The 17,457-nt window shown below is 45.5% G+C and overlaps 1 protein-coding gene across 1 annotated transcript in view; it reads right to left on the bottom strand.

The window, feature by feature from the left end:
• Positions 1–9,515, bottom strand: part of IREB2 (iron responsive element binding protein 2) — a gene marked incomplete at both ends in the record, with an annotated part of 19,873 nt that extends 10,358 nt beyond the window's left edge. Inside the window, 6 exons of the mRNA XM_079540800.1 lie at positions 366–435; positions 1,820–2,044; positions 3,982–4,119; positions 5,256–5,421; positions 8,383–8,472; positions 9,461–9,515. Of these exons, the coding sequence (XP_079396926.1) occupies positions 366–435; positions 1,820–2,044; positions 3,982–4,119; positions 5,256–5,421; positions 8,383–8,472; positions 9,461–9,515 (744 nt within the window). The remainder of the gene's footprint in view (positions 1–365; positions 436–1,819; positions 2,045–3,981; positions 4,120–5,255; positions 5,422–8,382; positions 8,473–9,460) is intronic.
• Positions 9,516–17,457: the final 7,942 nt, after the last annotated feature.

Here is a 17,457-nt window from a genome sequence, read left to right as displayed (position 1 = left end):
TGAAAAGCCCATTGTGATCTACAGCACAGAGTTCATGAAATATCAGTCGACTGCAGTTTATTAAGCGCTTACTTTGTCCAACACCTTCACACTGACAACACCAAACCAATCGCTATCCACTTTTCCAAATCATTTAAATCTTCTCTCCCCTTTACACGACACCTAGATTTACAATTTCTGCTGCCTAGCAATTTTAAATTAAAATCCATAAACCTGTTACAAGCCCATTTTATACTCATACTGAACTCAGATTTACAGCCTGACAAGCTACATTATGTAATGTTGAACACCAGGAGGCAAACAAAGCAAGATGTTCCACCCACCAAAACATGCAATATACAAAATGCACAGGTGCACAGACATACCTTAAAAAACTGAAGCCTCTCTCTATTTCTGCCAAATTCCATCTCTTGATTTTTCAATACTGTCTCAGGCCTAGAAAGACAGCAAGTTGACAAGTACTATCACAAACCATTTCAAAAGTACAGAAGAACAAGTTGGTTTTGCTTGTTTGATGAAAGACAGTACAGCCTAATAACATGAATTTTGATATCCTAAGTGATATTCATTAAGATGCTGACATTCATTACAAAGGAGTAAACCACAATTTAAGAGTAACCTCTGCTTTGAGAAAGAGAACCAGGAAGGGAATACAGCAGGGGAGTTGGAACTACATGACCTTCAAGATCCCTTCCAACCCAACCCAAACTTGATGATTCTGTGATTCTATGAATATACCTGCCTTGCAGCAGGAAGACAAAGAACCCTCAGTATTACAGAGGTGTATTTTACTGCACACCAGGACCTGTGAGGTGTCACAAGGTTAGCAGTGCAGTGTTCTACAGAGCCCCGAAGGACAGCCATCATTAAACTGCAGCTTAACAAATGACACTGCTGGTTTCCTGCCAGGATAGCCAAAAACATCACTAATTCTGCATTCCCACACCTGTACTGACCAGAAACATTTGCATATCTGTAAAATTACAAACACAACCAGTGTTTAAATTTCACCCCAGTCAGGCACAAAGAGATATTTGAAGAGCCTGAGAGAAAAGGAATGGCAGCTGAAAGAAGATTACAATTGTCACAGATTGAATGGACACAATGAACTGTTAAAATTGAAGACCTTTTTGAAGGAAATTGAAGGAAAAGAAACAGATGAGGATCCCCTGTGCCATTACACACAAGCAGAATGTACAGTGCATTTCAGCTGTGTGATTAAGTTCAACTCTTTGAAAGATCAGATAACAGCAGGACAAGGGGAAATGGTTTTAAGTTGAGGAAGGGAAGATTTAGGTGGCTGTCAGGGGGAAGTTCTTTACTATGAGAGTGGTGAGGTGCTGGAACAGCTGCCCAGAGAGGCTGTGGATGCCCCGTCCATCCCTGGAGGTGTTCAAGGCCAGGTTGGATGGAGCCCTGGGCAGCCTGGGCTGGTATTAAATGGGGAGGTTGGAGGCCCTGTGCGTGGCAGGGGTTTGGAGATTCATGACTCTTGAGGTCCCTTCCAACCCTGGCCATTCTGTGATTCTGATTCTGTGAGAGATGGAATGTGAGACAGGAGTGATGTTTAGGCAAGTCCATAAGGGCTGGAAACTCCTCCAAGGATCCCACAAGTGGAAAAAAAAAAAAAAAAAAAAAAAATTACTTTTAGCCATAAAAATCCATGTTTCATTGAGGCTTATCTGGTAATTAAGGGAAGTCTCAAAATGCAATTTAGAGCAGTATTTGCACTGTTTACAGCGCAATCTCTATAGACTGTCAAAAGCAGAGCTTAACAACACAGAACAATGCAAATAATCAAAGGAGCAAGTTTTCATACTCAGGCACTGGCTGAAGGTGAAAAGGGCAGAGGATAGGTGTGTTCTCTATCTGTGCAGAGAACTGCCCCGAGGCACGGCTCAGCTCCCCAGCACTGCAGGGCCCCTTGCAGCTGCTCTGACCCCGGCACGGCAGTTTCCGCGGCTGGCCCTTCAGCGGAGAAAGCTTTGCTGCTGTCGGCTTCTGCGCCTCACCGCCCCCAGGGTTCGGGGCATTCTGTATTGCACTGCAGCAGTGAACACAAGAAGAACATCAGTTTTGTTTGCCCTCCCCACCCCACAAACCATTTGGAGAAATAATTTAAAGAGGAGGAAATAGATCTCGTTTTATTCTAACCCTAACGCAAAGTGAACTCTCGCTGAATGAGCTCCCTTAAACGTAGCAAAGTAATAACCAGAAGTGAACTGCCCTGGATTGCCCGAAGCTCTGACACCATTTGACACCATTTACTCCTCCCATGTGGTCACAACAGGTCAGCAACACTCACAAACGACACTGCAGAGGCTAAACTCAGGGCTTTAACATTCGAAGGGCTGGGCAGAGCCTCATCCAAGCAGTGGCATATGCTGCATGTTTCTTACTCCAGAGCAGTTCTACACATTCATTAATGTCAGAATGATTTACAAGACAAAGACTTCTCAAGGAAAGAAATGAAGCTGTCCTATTCAAGGTGGCTTTTGATATGAATTGTCAAAGATTCAGATACATTTGATGCTCACATCAACTCAGTCAGAAAGCAGAAATTTGGTTTTATTTTTAAAACAAAGTCCATCTAATATGCTACCCATATTTGTGCAAGTTCTCCCATGAGAGCTAAGTAAGTAGTTGTGGTGAAAGGTGAATGATTTAGCAAATACTCAAATGATTATAACAAATCATTGATTTTAAGTAAATCCCCTGCTCTCTGCTGCTTTAGCACAAGATACTTAGTTATCTAATGGTAGAATAGCACAGGGCCACAGAGGATACCTTGTCTTAGGCTCATGGAATTAAGACCAGCAGGAGATGGCAATTGTATAAAAGCAGCACAAACCGCCCTGGGGAGAAGGGTTTCTTATCATAGGTCAGCAGCTGCTGAGATCCTGCAAGCTTTCCAGAAGCCAAAGGACAGTGAGAAGCTTTATCGTTACAAAGCAGCACGCTGGGAGACCTCTTGCCAGCACTTGGTGCTGCTGATAATTTCAGGTTAGCCCCATTGAAACCGACTCAGCTGTCCCTGAATGGGCAGAACTGCCAACAGCACACACGCAACACCACTTCATACCTTCTTGCTCTTCCCTCTGAGCTACTTAACCCAGCTGAAATCCTGCATGTACCTGGACATCCTACAGAAGGATGCCTCGCACACCCATACCCAGCTGCTACAGGCTTTTTTCCCTGAATTTTTAGGAATCCAGGAGGAGCTCAAGCAATTGACACAGTTCTGCATGACTCTGGGAAGGCTCTGTGATGAATGGGGATAGGGGTGGAAGGGAACTACATTATGGGAAATGTTCAGCAAATGTGGAATAAAATTCACGTTCTCTTCTGCAACATTATCTTTCTAGTGCAAGGCAGCCCCAGGCTGTTCTCATCACATTACTGCCTGTCAGGAGAAGAAAACCAGGCTGTCAGTCTTCCAGATGTAATACTTAGCCAGACTCCTACAAGCATGCTGTCTCCACGGCCTTTTTTTCATCTGCAGTAAAAATCAAGGCCTATATAAAGTCACAATCATAACTTAGAAGCTGAAATTACAACCTTTCAGTGCATCCAGTAGTACTGTCAAGCCATTTCTCCAGAGCTGTGAGAAGGCACTTGCATTCAATACCAATCAAGAAAATAACTTTTAACAGTAGGAACAGCGCAAAGCAAGAATTACAGCCACTCCACCTCATTCTCTTGAGACATACTATTTTCTGGAAACCATGATGGATCCAGTTTATTTCTGCAATTTCTTGCCCAGAATTTGGGTTACCAAGTCAGCTCCAAGCATAACACCTCACAATCATTCTCTCTCCTTCTGCAGTATTACTTTCTCCACTTTTACCAGCTCTCTTTCAGGTGCTATCAGGTCTACTTTCAAGGACAAAGATTTGAGAAGTGATTTACCAGGGTAAACAGACAGTTTAGTAGAGGGTAAAGGGCATGGTTCATGAAAAGAGAAGAAAAGAGATCTGTTACCATTTGCTGAAATCAATCTGCAGAGAATGGTCAACAGTGAGATCAGTCGGGCAGGCAGGATTGACTTTCACAGGATCTCCTCCAGCATTTCTTACTGCTTCCCTCATGGCAGCGAAATCCACCATTGCTGGAATTCCACTAACAGAAAGAAAGCAAAGTAGCACAATAACGTGGGACACACACGCATTACACTCACAAACCTCTTCATAAGCCCAGATCTACTTGAGTTCTATTTCAGAAGTTAAAACCCTACTGTTTTATTCTCCACATTTTGGAAGTGAATGAATTGGCACTAATTCACAACAAGCAACAGCACGTTTTAAGGTAACAGACCTACAAAATACAGCAACACCTTCAAGAAGACAATCATTTGCTCTTTTGCCTTGCCATGTTTCTGAAGCATAATGTTCTTCACTTTAAAACACCACTTTTAGATACTTATTACCTTATAAATACCTATATGAACACTGCTCAAGCTATCCTTTAATACCTTGGTATATATTACTACTCTTCTTACAAAGCCACTCATTTCTGAAGCTCACAGCATATTACAGAATCAATACTCTTGTTACTATTACACTGATAAGTATACTTGAAGCACACAACTGAAGAGAGAACACAGCATTATTTAAATCATTTTTATTTTGCCCGATATCCCATTACTTTATTACCATCACATTCTTTCTAAAACTCTCTTGTTCATAAATACATCACTAATTAGTCTCCAGGACATCTTAAATTTAACATTCCCAAGTTGCTGAAGGATAGTTCTTACCTTACAGCTATGCTGTACTCAAACCACATCAAGCTATTATCTTCAGAGACTTTAATGTATGCATCATTCATTGTTTCAACTGGATTACACACACTGGTGGAGCATGCAACATTTAATCTCCAGTTGTGCGAAGCACAAACTGTGTTTCAATGAACTGTCAGCCATCTGGCTACAATCTAAAAGCCTCCACTTCCATTTGTGTTTTGGCATTAATCCTATGAAACACCCACTGTAGGCCAACAGCTTCAGCTTCACCAACCTGCAGTAAAACCAAGGCACCCTAAGGAACAATTCCTCTTCTCGTGCCACACGTAATCGTGACGTCTCTGCTGAACAGCAGAAGCACTGCATGCATTTCTACTGACAAAGAGAGAAACTTCAGTACCCAGCAGCTAGGTGCTGTTTATTGCCAAGCTGAAGTACACATGCCACTCGCTGAGCTCTCACAGGTTATTTGACATTTCTTCCACACACTCATGTATGCAAACACTTTACTTACGTAAAATCTTGAAGAACAACTCTGGCAGGACAGAAGGGCACTTCAACATCGTTCTGCTTTGTTTTCCAGTCTAAAATGTTCATAGCATCTGTTTCTTTCACCAGGAAGCCATCGCAGTTACGGATGCTGGATTCAAACAACACTCGTATGGAATAAGGCAGAGTATCTAGGGCAAAACAAAACAACTGGCTTAATTAGTGCAACACCCCCAACTCATCATGTCTTTATGAATTACTGTTTCACATTTCTAAGGAGGTCCACTTCACTACAAATCAGAAGGGAGAGAGCTGTGGGAAACAAGCTGCCTAGCTGCTGTAGGGTCTGATCCTCACTATAGAAGGTGGAACGGTACAGCAGATGAGTTGCATTGAATTTGAACTGAAGATGCCAGGGTTTGCACTGTGTGACTGCACTGTGCTACACCAGCAGCAGACAGGAAGGTATGCTGTGCTGGCAGGAGATGCACACGAGGCATGTAGAGTTGGGGTTACCAATCAAACAGAATGGGAGAAAGGCAACACTTAGTAGAGTACACTAAGAACTTTTTGTTTGTTCATTTCACCATCTCACTACTTGAGATATCAAGCCAAGACAACCAGTGCCTGATATTTTCTTCTTCTTCTTCTTCTTCTTCAAAAAAAAAAAAAAACAAAAAACAAAAACCAGCTGTGATTTCAGGACCAGAAACTCTTCTGATACGTGCCATAAAATTAAACATTTCATAAAATACAAAGAACAACATTTCACTAAACATAACTTCCAGGACTTTGTCTCTGATCTGGGCTAAGGTACTGAGAAGAAACAGCTTCCTGGCATGGTAGAACTGAAGGAACTGGAAATGAGAAGGAAAAAAACTGGGAGAAAAGGAGAAGCATCACTGCAAACAAACAAAGAATTCACATTTTCCTCCATGCATCATTCTTTGCATCATAATTCAAGCAGACAAATAATTTAATAACAGTGAAGTATGAACAAATTAGTTACAAGAAGAGAGTTAAACAACTCAGTTGAGGCTTAAGAAAACAAAAGACTTGTTGAGCAGTAAGTTCATCCACAAGCGGGTAATAAAGATTTACTGTTCTCATCATGCACCTTGCTAAGGTATTTACTGTTGTTTAACCCCCAGACAAGTCATTCAAAATAATACAGAATCACCATCAAAACCATATTTGAATCAACTGTAATAGCACCATTTTACTTTTAAGTCAAATTACCAGAACAGAACTGCTTGACTCACTCCTTACAAGCACAGTTAGCAAGGGGTGCTGCTCTGTACAGGTAGCAGTCATCAGCAGTGCAGGATAGATGGCTTTGCTCTACCAGGGGCTACCAAGCTGGCAGAGTATCCACAGCACTGTGCGTGGTTTTGGGCCCCCCAGAACATGGGACATCTCAACAAATCAAAGCACACCCAGTGAAGGGCCTTGGAGATGGTTACGGGCTGCAGAACGTGTCACAGAGCTGTGAGAGCTGCACCTGCTCAATCTGAGGAGAGAAAGCTAAGTGCACTAATTGTAGTCTTTCACAGTTGATTGGGAACTGCAGAAAAGGTGAAGCCTGCCTTCTAAGAAGTGCATGCTGAAAGCACAAAAACAGCCACAAGGTGCAGGAATAGAGACCACAGTCAGACACAAAGAAGATGATGTGATGGGGAGGATGGGTAAGCACAGGATTATGAGACACAGTGGAATCCCCATCCTTGGAGACTGAAGTGAGAAAGGCTGTTCAAGTCAGCCCCAGTCCCAGCAGTAATGCAGGCCCAGCTGCCATTTTACCCACAACAGATTACTATCATCAACACTAGAAGAGAAAAAAAAAAAAAAAAAAAAATCAGATTTCCCCCCCCAAACAAATCACAAATAAATGAATTAACAGTTGCATTAGAAATCTGATTAACTTAAACAGGCACTTATTGTCAGACCATGGTCAGAAGCCCCAGGGCAGAGCGCAAACAGGGCAAGAACCAAAATTAATGCTCTAGCAACAAATTCAATTAACAATTCCAGATAATGGATTTCTTATTACAATCATCTACACTGCACCTAAATTCAATATCTTTCTAATATTCAGTTAATACAAGGCTTCCAACTCCTGCCCATCAATTTCTATTGGAAGAGAAAGACCACCCTAACTAACCTATTCTGCTTGGATTCATTCTGTGAACGTTTTCAAATTCCACTGCTGCTCCAATCTTTATTTGGACATCTTAGATAGAAAGCAGTATCTTCTGTTTGAATTTTCACTAGAGGCCCTTCAGAAAAACAAAAGAAACCTACAGAATGGGCTGGTTTTGCTGCTACCACTCCACTGCTTCTTCTCAGATAAAGCAACAAACAGAAACATTTTGCCCCTTCCCATTCGAAAGATTAACTCCAGTATTACATTAGAAATTTGCAAGAGCACACAGCTGTTGCACAAAACTTGGAACAGCCGCTGTTGCACTAGCAAGAGCTCCTCCCTCTTTGCTTCAAAAACAGGGACATAATTATTGCTGCCAAACATGGGCTTGAAGTGAAATACTCTCTGTAATTTTTAGTTAGGAAATGTTCTTGAATATTCTTGAAATCTACTGTTTCTGAGCATGTTCAGTGTATTTTTCACCAAACAGCACAACTGAAAGAAGATCCCAAGTACCTCTAATATGTACCTCAAGTATCTTAAAAGCTTAACACGAAAGCTAAGAGAATAACAAAAATATATTCTGATCACCTTCAAGAGCAGAACCCATTCCAGCTGACTGTGACCCATAGCTCTCTCCTTCTGCATTTCTGTCCCATCCCACATCACTGCACAAATACTTTTTATCTTTTATTAGCCATCCAGACACAGAGCCCAGTAAAAAAAATATATATATATCTTTTGGGCAGCTATTAGTGATATATTGCCTGCTAACGACATGCTGAGATTAAGGATTTGTTTGTACACCACCAAAACTCACCCTTCCACAGCAACCACAAGAGCTATCAATCAACTTCATAAAACAATAACAGGGGAGAAAATTATAAGCTTTCAAATACATGCATTAAGAACTCACATACACAGTGCACCTCCTAACACTTCACAGCAGTAAGTGGTGCACATGTACTGCAGGTACTGCCCTCATTACAAACATAGAAGTTATCATTACCATACTTGGTGCCTCCAAGCTTTGAGACATTGTAGAACCTCTTTCGTGGATGGTTTCTTAGTTCTTCAATTATGGGCTGGTAAGGGCTTCCTGAAAAAGAAAACACAACAGAGTTATGGATATCATACAATCTTTTGAGTTGGAAGAGATCATTAAAAACCACCTGGTCCAACCCCCCTGTAATGGACAGGGACACCCACAGCTCCATGAGGAGCTCAGAGCCCCCCCAGCCTGACTCTGAATGTCTCCAGGAATGGGACATCCATCATGTAAAAGCGCAACCAGAGAGCCAGAGCCTCAGTAACCGTAGTGCCAAAAACTTCTTCCTTACATCCAATCTAAAAGGCCCCTCTTTCAGTTTGAAACCATTTCCCCTTGTGCTACCACAACAGACCTTGCTAAAGAGCCTGTCCCCTTCTTTCTTCCAACCTCTTTAGATACTGACAGACCACTCTCAGGTCACCTTAGAGCCCCCGGGCTGCACAGCCCCAGCTCTCAGCCTTGAGGCCTTCCATCGCTCAGATAATTTTTGTGGCCCTCCTCTGGATGCACTCCTACAGGTCCATGTCTCTCCTGTGCTGAGGACCCCACATCTGGATGCAGCACACCAGGTGAGATCTCATAGCATAGAGCAGAGGGGCACATCCTCCCCTCACCCTGCTGGCCACACAGCTTTGGATGCACCCAGGATATGTTTGGCTTTCTGGGCTGCAAGGGCACACTGCCAGCATACCTGTGTTCTACCCTTACATCCCCCAGCTCGTATTGGCACCCAAGTGCACACCCTGCCCTTGGCTTTGCTGAACCTCATGAGGTTCTCCCAGCCACAGCTCAGCCTGCCCAGGTCTCTCTGGATGGCATCCCGGCCCTTGGGCGTGTCAACCACAGAAGGCCAGGTCAATGATAGAAGACTCTTAACACCAAGTTTTCATTTCTGATTTTACCAAAAATAATACTCCTCTGGGGTTTTACGTCAATTACATATGGAGATGTTTTAAATGGATTAAGACATTTGATGAGATAGCTGTGTGATTAAGACAAACGTTATTACCAGGTATTCACAGGTCATGCAAATCACCAGTATAGCCAGAAGCCTTAACACACATTTGACCTTTATTGTCTTCGTTGACCATCTACAAACGGACTTAATGACTCAGATAAGGACAGACACGTTACAAAGCATAAATCACGAAGTGCAAGGCTGACAACAAACAAGAGACGAGACCAGACCAACATATTAAGCAAAAATACCTCTTCAGGAAGACCGCCAGCTCACAAAACAAACGTTTTAATTCAATCGCTAGCAAACTAAACGGGCAGCGCCAACGACAGCTCATCAAACCTGAAGAATTTCATCGAAGCTTTACGGAATTCAAACCCGGATCACAAAGAGCCGGGAGAAAATGGACCCGGCTGCGCCATGGCGGGGCCGCACGGCGAGAGCGGCACAGCGCAGCGCTCCGCAGCACCGCCTTTGTCTGCCGCCCGGCCGCCCCGCACCGCACCGCGGCCACAACAACAGCGGACAAAGGCTGCGCCGCGGGCAGCCAAACGACGCAGCACCCGAGAACGGGGAGAGACGCGACGGCGGCGGGCAGGGATAAATAACGGAGGGCGAGCGGGAGCCGGCGCCGAGCAGCGGCGAACGAAGCGGTTCCTGCAGGCGGTACCGAGGGTCCCGCAGCGGCGCGGCGCACAGCCGCCCCCCCCCCACACACATCCCAGCCGAGCGCCGCGCGCTCCTCCTCCCCTCAGCGGGGGCCGCGCTCCAGCCGGGCCGGGACCGCCGCACCGCCGGCCGGATGAAGGGCCGAAGCGAGGCGCGGGGGTCCCGCCGGGAGAGCGGCACGGCCCTCGGGAGCGCGGGCGGCGGCCGGCCCGCTCGCACCGACCTGGCCTGATAGCGTCCATCGCCGGCGACCATATTAGCTCTGCGGGGAGGGGAGCGGGATGCCGGGGGGGAGCGGGGCCCGGGCGGGGCGGCTCGGCTCTCGCGAGATTACGCCGCCCCCGCCCAGCTCCCACCTGCCTCCTCGCCGCTCGCGAGATTCGCCGTCGTGCGGCTGCGCGAGGAACGCGCGGTGTCGCGAGATCTCGAGCGATGGGCGGAAGTGGGCGAGTGAAGGCGAAGAGGCGGTCCGCTCTCGCGAGAGCTGCGAGTTTAACGACGTCGGGCGCGGGGCGGGGCTGCGCCGGGAGGCGGGCGGGGCAGTTGGGCGGCACGTGGAGGAGCCGCTGGGAATTAAGGCTCGTTTCTCCCCCCCGGGATATTAATTATCTCAGACTGCTGTTTATTCAGCGATGGCGATTCCAGTCGTCTCTGTGAATGTTGCTCTAAAATGATGGCGCTCCAGAAGTGAAGTTTGTTTTAACCCTTTCAAGAGCTGCCGTTCGCAGCGCTAAAAGCCCTCCCGCAGCCCCTCCGTGACATCCGGCAGGCTCCCAGTAAATCAGATGGTAATGCTGCTTACAGATAGCTGCAGATGGGGTCTAAAGTTCAGGCCGACTATAAGGAGAGGCTCAAGTACTTCAAAAATTAAATTCTGGGGCTCAGATTATTTTATAGACCAAATGGTCTATAAAATCACGCCTCATCGTGATTAGTTCATAGCACCAAGGGTGTTCAGCAGAGCCAACATGCTCATTTTGAAACAGACCATATAATGAGGAGATGGCAAACTTCTACTATTGCAAAATCACTCTATTTTCAGATTGCAAACAATCACTTTTCCTAGTTGCTCAGCAGGGTCTACGCATTCACAAAGTCTGTTCTCAGAGATAACGGGAAGAAGAAGGGCTTTGTGTGCAGATTGAGTCCTGAGTGTGAGGTCTTCACTTCAGGAAGTACAAGCAACTGGGGAACTTCAAGCTACACTGTCCAGTGCTCGTGGCAGTCTGTGAAATATCAGGCTTAACAGCCATAGAGATGACATCTGTTTTGATTCAGGCTATACTTGTTACTGACAAGCTTGTTTTAAATGGATGGCATCTGTTGCCTTCTTTACTGAACGCTGCAGGAAGATGTGGAGAGAGGCACAGTTCAGCTTTGCTACCTCAGGATTTCTGCAAGCCTGGACACTGCTGGCAGTGCTTTCACCCCTAAACCTCAGGAACAAGTATTTTCCTTCTCAGGAAGGGAGGGCTTACCTGCCATCTGCTCACACTTGTGTTGGAGAGCCACGCTGTGTGCCCTCCTCACTCACTGCAGGAGTTCTCTTAATTTGGCAAGTATCACTCTGCGTTTCTCACATCTGGAGGGAAAAAGCCAGGAGGGCTGGGTGCCACTGCTGGGCACATCCAGGCTGCAGTGCCACAGCTCCATGCCTCTGGGGAGGCAGCAGCAGGAAACATGTTGTACATCCACAACAGAGGAGCTTGGTCTATTTAGTGAAGAAGCGGGCAAGAATGATTGTGCAGTTGCAAACTTCTGCACCAGGCACTGTTATTCCCTAGTGCACCTGGGCATTATGGGCAGAATTAAAGATCTTTTTAGCTGCTGATTGCATCTAGTATGAAGGCAGCTTATGCCCACCTGACAGTCTTTAGTCATCCACCAAAACCTTCACAGGTTGGCAGGATGAGCCACTTCATGCATTTTGTTTCCTAATGAGTTGGGGCCTGGCACGCAGCAAGTTCTGTTTTTTGCTCAGTCTTAGTATTTGATTAACTGCACTGTAACCCAAAGGACAGAGAAGGATGCTTAAGGTGTGCTGAAGACTTTTTTTCTTTTCTTTTTTTTTGCACCAAATAAGGTTTTTAGCAAGATAAAATCCAACTCATGAACCTAATGAGACCAGTATCAGTCTGAGACAAGAACACCATATCACTGTTTTAGCAAATGCTCCTCAAGTTGGGACTAGGTAAGAATCCCCCAGACTTGTGAATTTAGGAGAACCCAAGAGGCATGTAGAGGGGGGAGTCCGATGGGGGATTCCAGTCTTCCCATCTAGATGCTGAAAAGCTCTACCAGGAGAGACCTTCAGTCTACACCCTAAAACTGGAGTGGTACCTGAGCCAACCAGTTTGCCTGTCTGGTCCCCCACCACTGCAGCCGGTGCAACCAACAAGGACTGTGTTTCCTTCTCAGGTGAGGCAGGAATGCGGGCTGTGTCCTCTTTGATGCCTGTTTGGCAGCTAGAATTAAATCTTCCCTCCACAGCTATTGTAGCCTCCGGGAGGCTGGTTTGAATGTCTCCTGCAGATGGCATCTGCCTCCTGGAGATGGAGCAAAATCCACGCTAGACTGCAGCAAGTCTCATTGGATGAAGTGTGTGAGAGAGCGATCAAAGATGCTTAGACGAACTCTGAGCGCTGCTTCTGCGCCTGCTGCTCAACTCCCCTCGTTGTGCAGTCCTCACCACTCACCTCCACAAAGCAGCACCGGACCTGCTGCCCTGCAGGTAGGTGAGGCATCAGCTTGCTGCAAGCCCAGCGTCAAGGGGACAGGAGAGCAAGAGGAGCCCAACATGTCCAACGCTCACAGCATCATTCGGTGCAACTTTATGTTGTGTCCTGATAACCCCATGCCCTGCTTTCTGCTTTCCAGTTCTGTGCTGAAGGCAGCTGTTGGGGAGTGCAGGGAGGATGTGGATGGAAGCTGCTAGGCCTGAGCTGAGCACCCAGTTAAGAGGCAGATGGGGAGAAAAAGGAAGGGCAAGGCTCTGAGCTGAGCAGAACAGGATGGTGCAGCTTCCAGAGGAGGGACGACGACAGCAGGAAGTGGCGATGGCTGGAAGCGTTTTTAAAACCAGTTGGGGAACAGCTGTGCTGATTTTAATCCAACTGGACTGAAGTGCCTCCAGAAGAGCCATAAAGCCCTTTGATACCTACCGCCCATGCAATAAAATGTTAATCTCAGCTGAAAGTCTTTGTTCTCTTAGTGGTATTTTTCTATTTAGAGGTAATACACTGCTGCCTCCAGTCAGAGGCCCCACTGTACCATGGATGTGTGACTGAAGCTGCTCCTGCTGCAATAGCTTTAGCATCTGAGAGACAATGGACAGCAGGAGAACCCAGAGTCCTAGTGGCCACTGGGAGCAGAGGCACAGCCCTTCTGTTGCAGCAGCACTGCCCTATGTGCCAGAGAACCCGCAGCACAGCTAGGTGTTTTGAGGAGGAGAACAGTGTGGCTGTGGGGAGTTTTACGTATGTGTGGTAGAAAGTCTAAGAGAGCTGCCATGGCAAGTTCAAAAGGAGCAGGCTGAAGTCCCAAGAGCAGGTGTGAGAAAGATTCTCAGTAGCATCTGATATATCAATACAGGTGAGGCCATGAACGGCTTCGGGGCCATTTCTAAGCCATCCTAGGGAAGGCAGTAGTTTGTTTCCCACTGGGATGTCACATATTCCCCTGATATTCATATGTCATGTGGTTGACAGTTTAAACCTAATCACTGTAGGCTGCCAGCTACGCTTTCAGCCCTGACCTGTAAGTATGAATGGTACGTGTGCCTCACACCATGCTCTCAACAGATCTTAGTGACCACTGGTTTTTGCTGTACACAGAATAGGCCTGTCCTGCTCAGGGCTCACAAGAACTCGGGCGATGCCCACATTAGCACTCAAGAAATTTGTGACAAGTTTGACAGAAGTGAACCAAGTTTCAATTTTTGCACCAGTTCCATCCTTCATTCTTCTCTTTCCCCTCTCCAGAAGTTCTGGCTCAAAATATATTCTTTCTATTCCTTTGCACATTGTGTCCCCAGCTTTCTTCAAAATCAGAGGAAGTGGCACAATAGAAGTGTTTAGGCTTCCTTCCCTCAGATCTTTTCTTCATTTCCAGGAATTAGGAGAATCTCCAGGCCACCAAAAGTTCTTAGCATAAGCAGACATCTTCCATATCATCAGATACGGAAGCTCGTGGCATTATCTAGAATAGGAAGAGTAACTTCCTATTAGTTTAGCTGGACTAGTTTAGCACTGTTGAGTGCTGAAATTACTGGGCTGCTTTCTGTTAGAGGTTGCTTTTCCAGTCAGAACCCTATGCTAAACCTACTACGTTGTCCTGGCTACTATTCTATCACTGACAGTAGAGTTTGAAGCCTATTTGGTGTTCCTTGGCAAAAAGAACTGTATTTCTGCCAAACATTCTGTTTTCCATCTAATACTGCTCACTGAGATATCTGATTTTGGAGAGGGCTCTAAGGTGCCACTCACAGTGTCTACAAGTGAAGGTAGGGATGCCACCAACTACTTCCATTATTTTGCATGTACTATTCTTGCTTTCTCAATCTTAGCAGTGATTTGCCACCTCAGACTTTTGTACACACTACTTAGAGGTTTTAAATAACTCTTTATCCCTGTAGCTGTTGTATAGTTCTGCCTTCTGCTGCATTAATAAGCCCCATTATGCTGTTATCTTTGTTGCTATCAGAACCAAAAGCTAAAGTGAACTCTAGCATAGCTTGCTTCCATTATTATCTTTATTGGCATTTTTATGCAACCATTTGTCTTCAATATCTGCAGCTGTATCCTGAAGGATTTTGTAAAGGTACGTACAATATTTTCCTCTCATGAGAGCTTGGTTTTAATTCAGCGCCTTCCCCCCTCCTCCTGCCTATTTAAAAGAAAAAAAAAAGTTTCCACTCCAGTGCTGTCTTAAAAGCATAAAAAGCATCTCACAGATGGGCTGACTACTCAAAAGAGGCAAGAATCTTAAAATCCAGCAGATCCCAGTCTAAACTCCACTCCTCCCCTGCTGCATTATGAATTAATGTGTCTTGATGTCATATTTTTCCCACCACTGCTTTCAGCAAACTCCATCCTTTTCATTTCCTCTGTAGCTCTACTTACAGCTGGCAAACTAATCACTGCCTGAGCACTGCACCTCAAAATATTTGTTTATGCTGAATGAGTCTAGCTGGATTTTCTGTTTCACATCATCTGCTGTTCATGTTAATCTGTATCAGTGTTTGGTTCACGGTACTGAGCTCAAAGAACAATTATGTTATTGAGGGGAAGGAAGTGAGGCTGTAGGAAAAAAACTTAGTATGAGCTAGCTGTGAAAATGGGAGTTTAGCATACTTTTAGCATGATCAGAAGCAGAGATTTGTTGCAGTGATACAGGTAAGACAATTTTGAGGTCATTGTGTGGACTTAAATTAACATGCAATTCAGTTTCTTCCCCCTACAGGGTCTGCAGGGGTACAGACCTCTGTTCCCACAGCATATTTATCACTGCAAACATCTGGCTGAGATTTAGACTGCTGTTGAACACAGGTAATTTCAGCTTCACTCCGTTGTTTTCAGTCAATCCTCCAGCAGCCTTCCTTGCTTTAACCTAGATTGTGAACAAGTGCTTTCTGATGGCATTTCAGAGGAAACTAATCTTGCACTCAGACTGAATTATGAACAGATTCATCTATGCCCCGTTCTCTGTGCATGGAGCAGCAAATCCTTAATGACCTGTTCTTACACACAGACTCACTTGCAAAGGCTCAGCCTACGGAGAGAGAAGCGTTCCAGGACTTTTTTTCCTCTGAAAGCAAAACTGCTGCTGGCAAAAGGTGCCACAGATTTATACATATTTTTCAGAGGCCTCCAGAATTTTAACATGCAAAATAGATGCAGGAAAACAAAAGCTTTGATTAACAACTGCAAAACATGCCAGAAGACTGATAATGACACCCCAGCAATCACCACAGACCCCAATTGGATTGTGCTAAGCAAATTCCCTATCCAATTGTGCTGCCTGAGTGGAGTGACATGCAGTCAATAATACACCATGTGGACAGCAAGATACCAGTATTGGCTTTGGAGTGAGATGTCCTCACTGCCTCTTGAGCTCTGGGATCAATAATGAGAGAGGGGGGAAAGAAAAGTGCAGCAGGAAGGCCAGCTGCTCAAAGAACCCTGTTAGGTTGATGTATGTACCAGTAGATTTCTACATGAAAACAGCAACATTGAAATGGCCCTTTGAGAATGATGTATCAATACTAGCACTGTTAAATATACAGTTTACATACATCACATATGAAGCAATTTTTGCTTTGTCCATTCATTTCTGCAAATGATGCTGCCCTTTCTCTTCCTGTTAAAGGTGCTGATGCATCTGCTGTTGCAAACCACAAACGTGTCCTTACTGTTTTCCCACAGACATCACTGTTATCTCGTTCACGCATTATTAAAGCTTATCCCTCTTACAAGGGGATGGTCTGATGTAAGCCTCGCTGGCCCTGCGACATTCAGGCAAGCTCTCACTTCATAAGAGGGACTGGTCCAAAGAAAGTGCTGAGCATATGGACTACAAACATGCACTGTCCTACTCCCAGGTATGAAAGGGTGTAAGTTTCCTGCCTGTCACTGACTGAGAGCATCCTCCATATCACAGAAATGAATAACACAACTCTCCTTTCAGCCCTCTCCCAGGACACCCCTATATTTAGACCAGCACACGTGTACTTGCCCAACCAAGTGGAGTGTCCATTGAAGCTAAGACACGGATGCAAAGAGGAATAAAATCAGCTGCAGCAATTCCTGGCACGGGGGACCAGAGCTGATGGGCTTTCTTCCAGGGACATCTGGTCATTAACCCTCACACTATACGGGCTTTTAGGTCCTTTCATTCAGGACAATGGGCTGCACGGTAAGAAGCGCTAACTTCCCGCAGCAGAGGCTTAATCACACCTTTTGGGACTTTAAAAGCTGGTAGCTATTGATTGAGGCAAGGGTGGTGAAACGAGGTCGCAGCTGCCTTCATCTTTCATATGGGGTCCATGGAGACCACACCGAGTAGCATGCAGAGCTCCCTATTGATTCTAGTGGCTTGGCAATTAAAAAGCCCCATTTTCATCCTTTCAGTAATGTCCCCTCACCAGATGAAGCCCAGTGGGCTCAATCAGCTCTCACGGCTGCCCAAACTGAGTTGGATGCACTCAGCTGTAACACCAGATGAATGCTGAGCACAACTTCATTTCACACCAAACGCCCCGAGATCCATCCTGCATACAGCACAGATGGGGCAGTGCTTCCATGCCTCTTCCTTCAGGCCCAGATTGAACAAAAAACCCAGAGAATGGTGTGGCTCTGGAGAAAGACCTTGCTGTCTTACAGCAGAGAGCCAAGAGAGGAGGCACATAA

Source organism: Tetrao urogallus (genome assembly GCF_951394365.1).
Source record: "Tetrao urogallus genome assembly, chromosome: 11".
In the NCBI taxonomy this organism is placed as follows: Eukaryota; Metazoa; Chordata; class Aves; order Galliformes; family Phasianidae; genus Tetrao; species Tetrao urogallus.
Note: the sequence above shows the minus strand (reverse complement) of the source record. Positions and strands in the feature narration are given on the sequence as shown.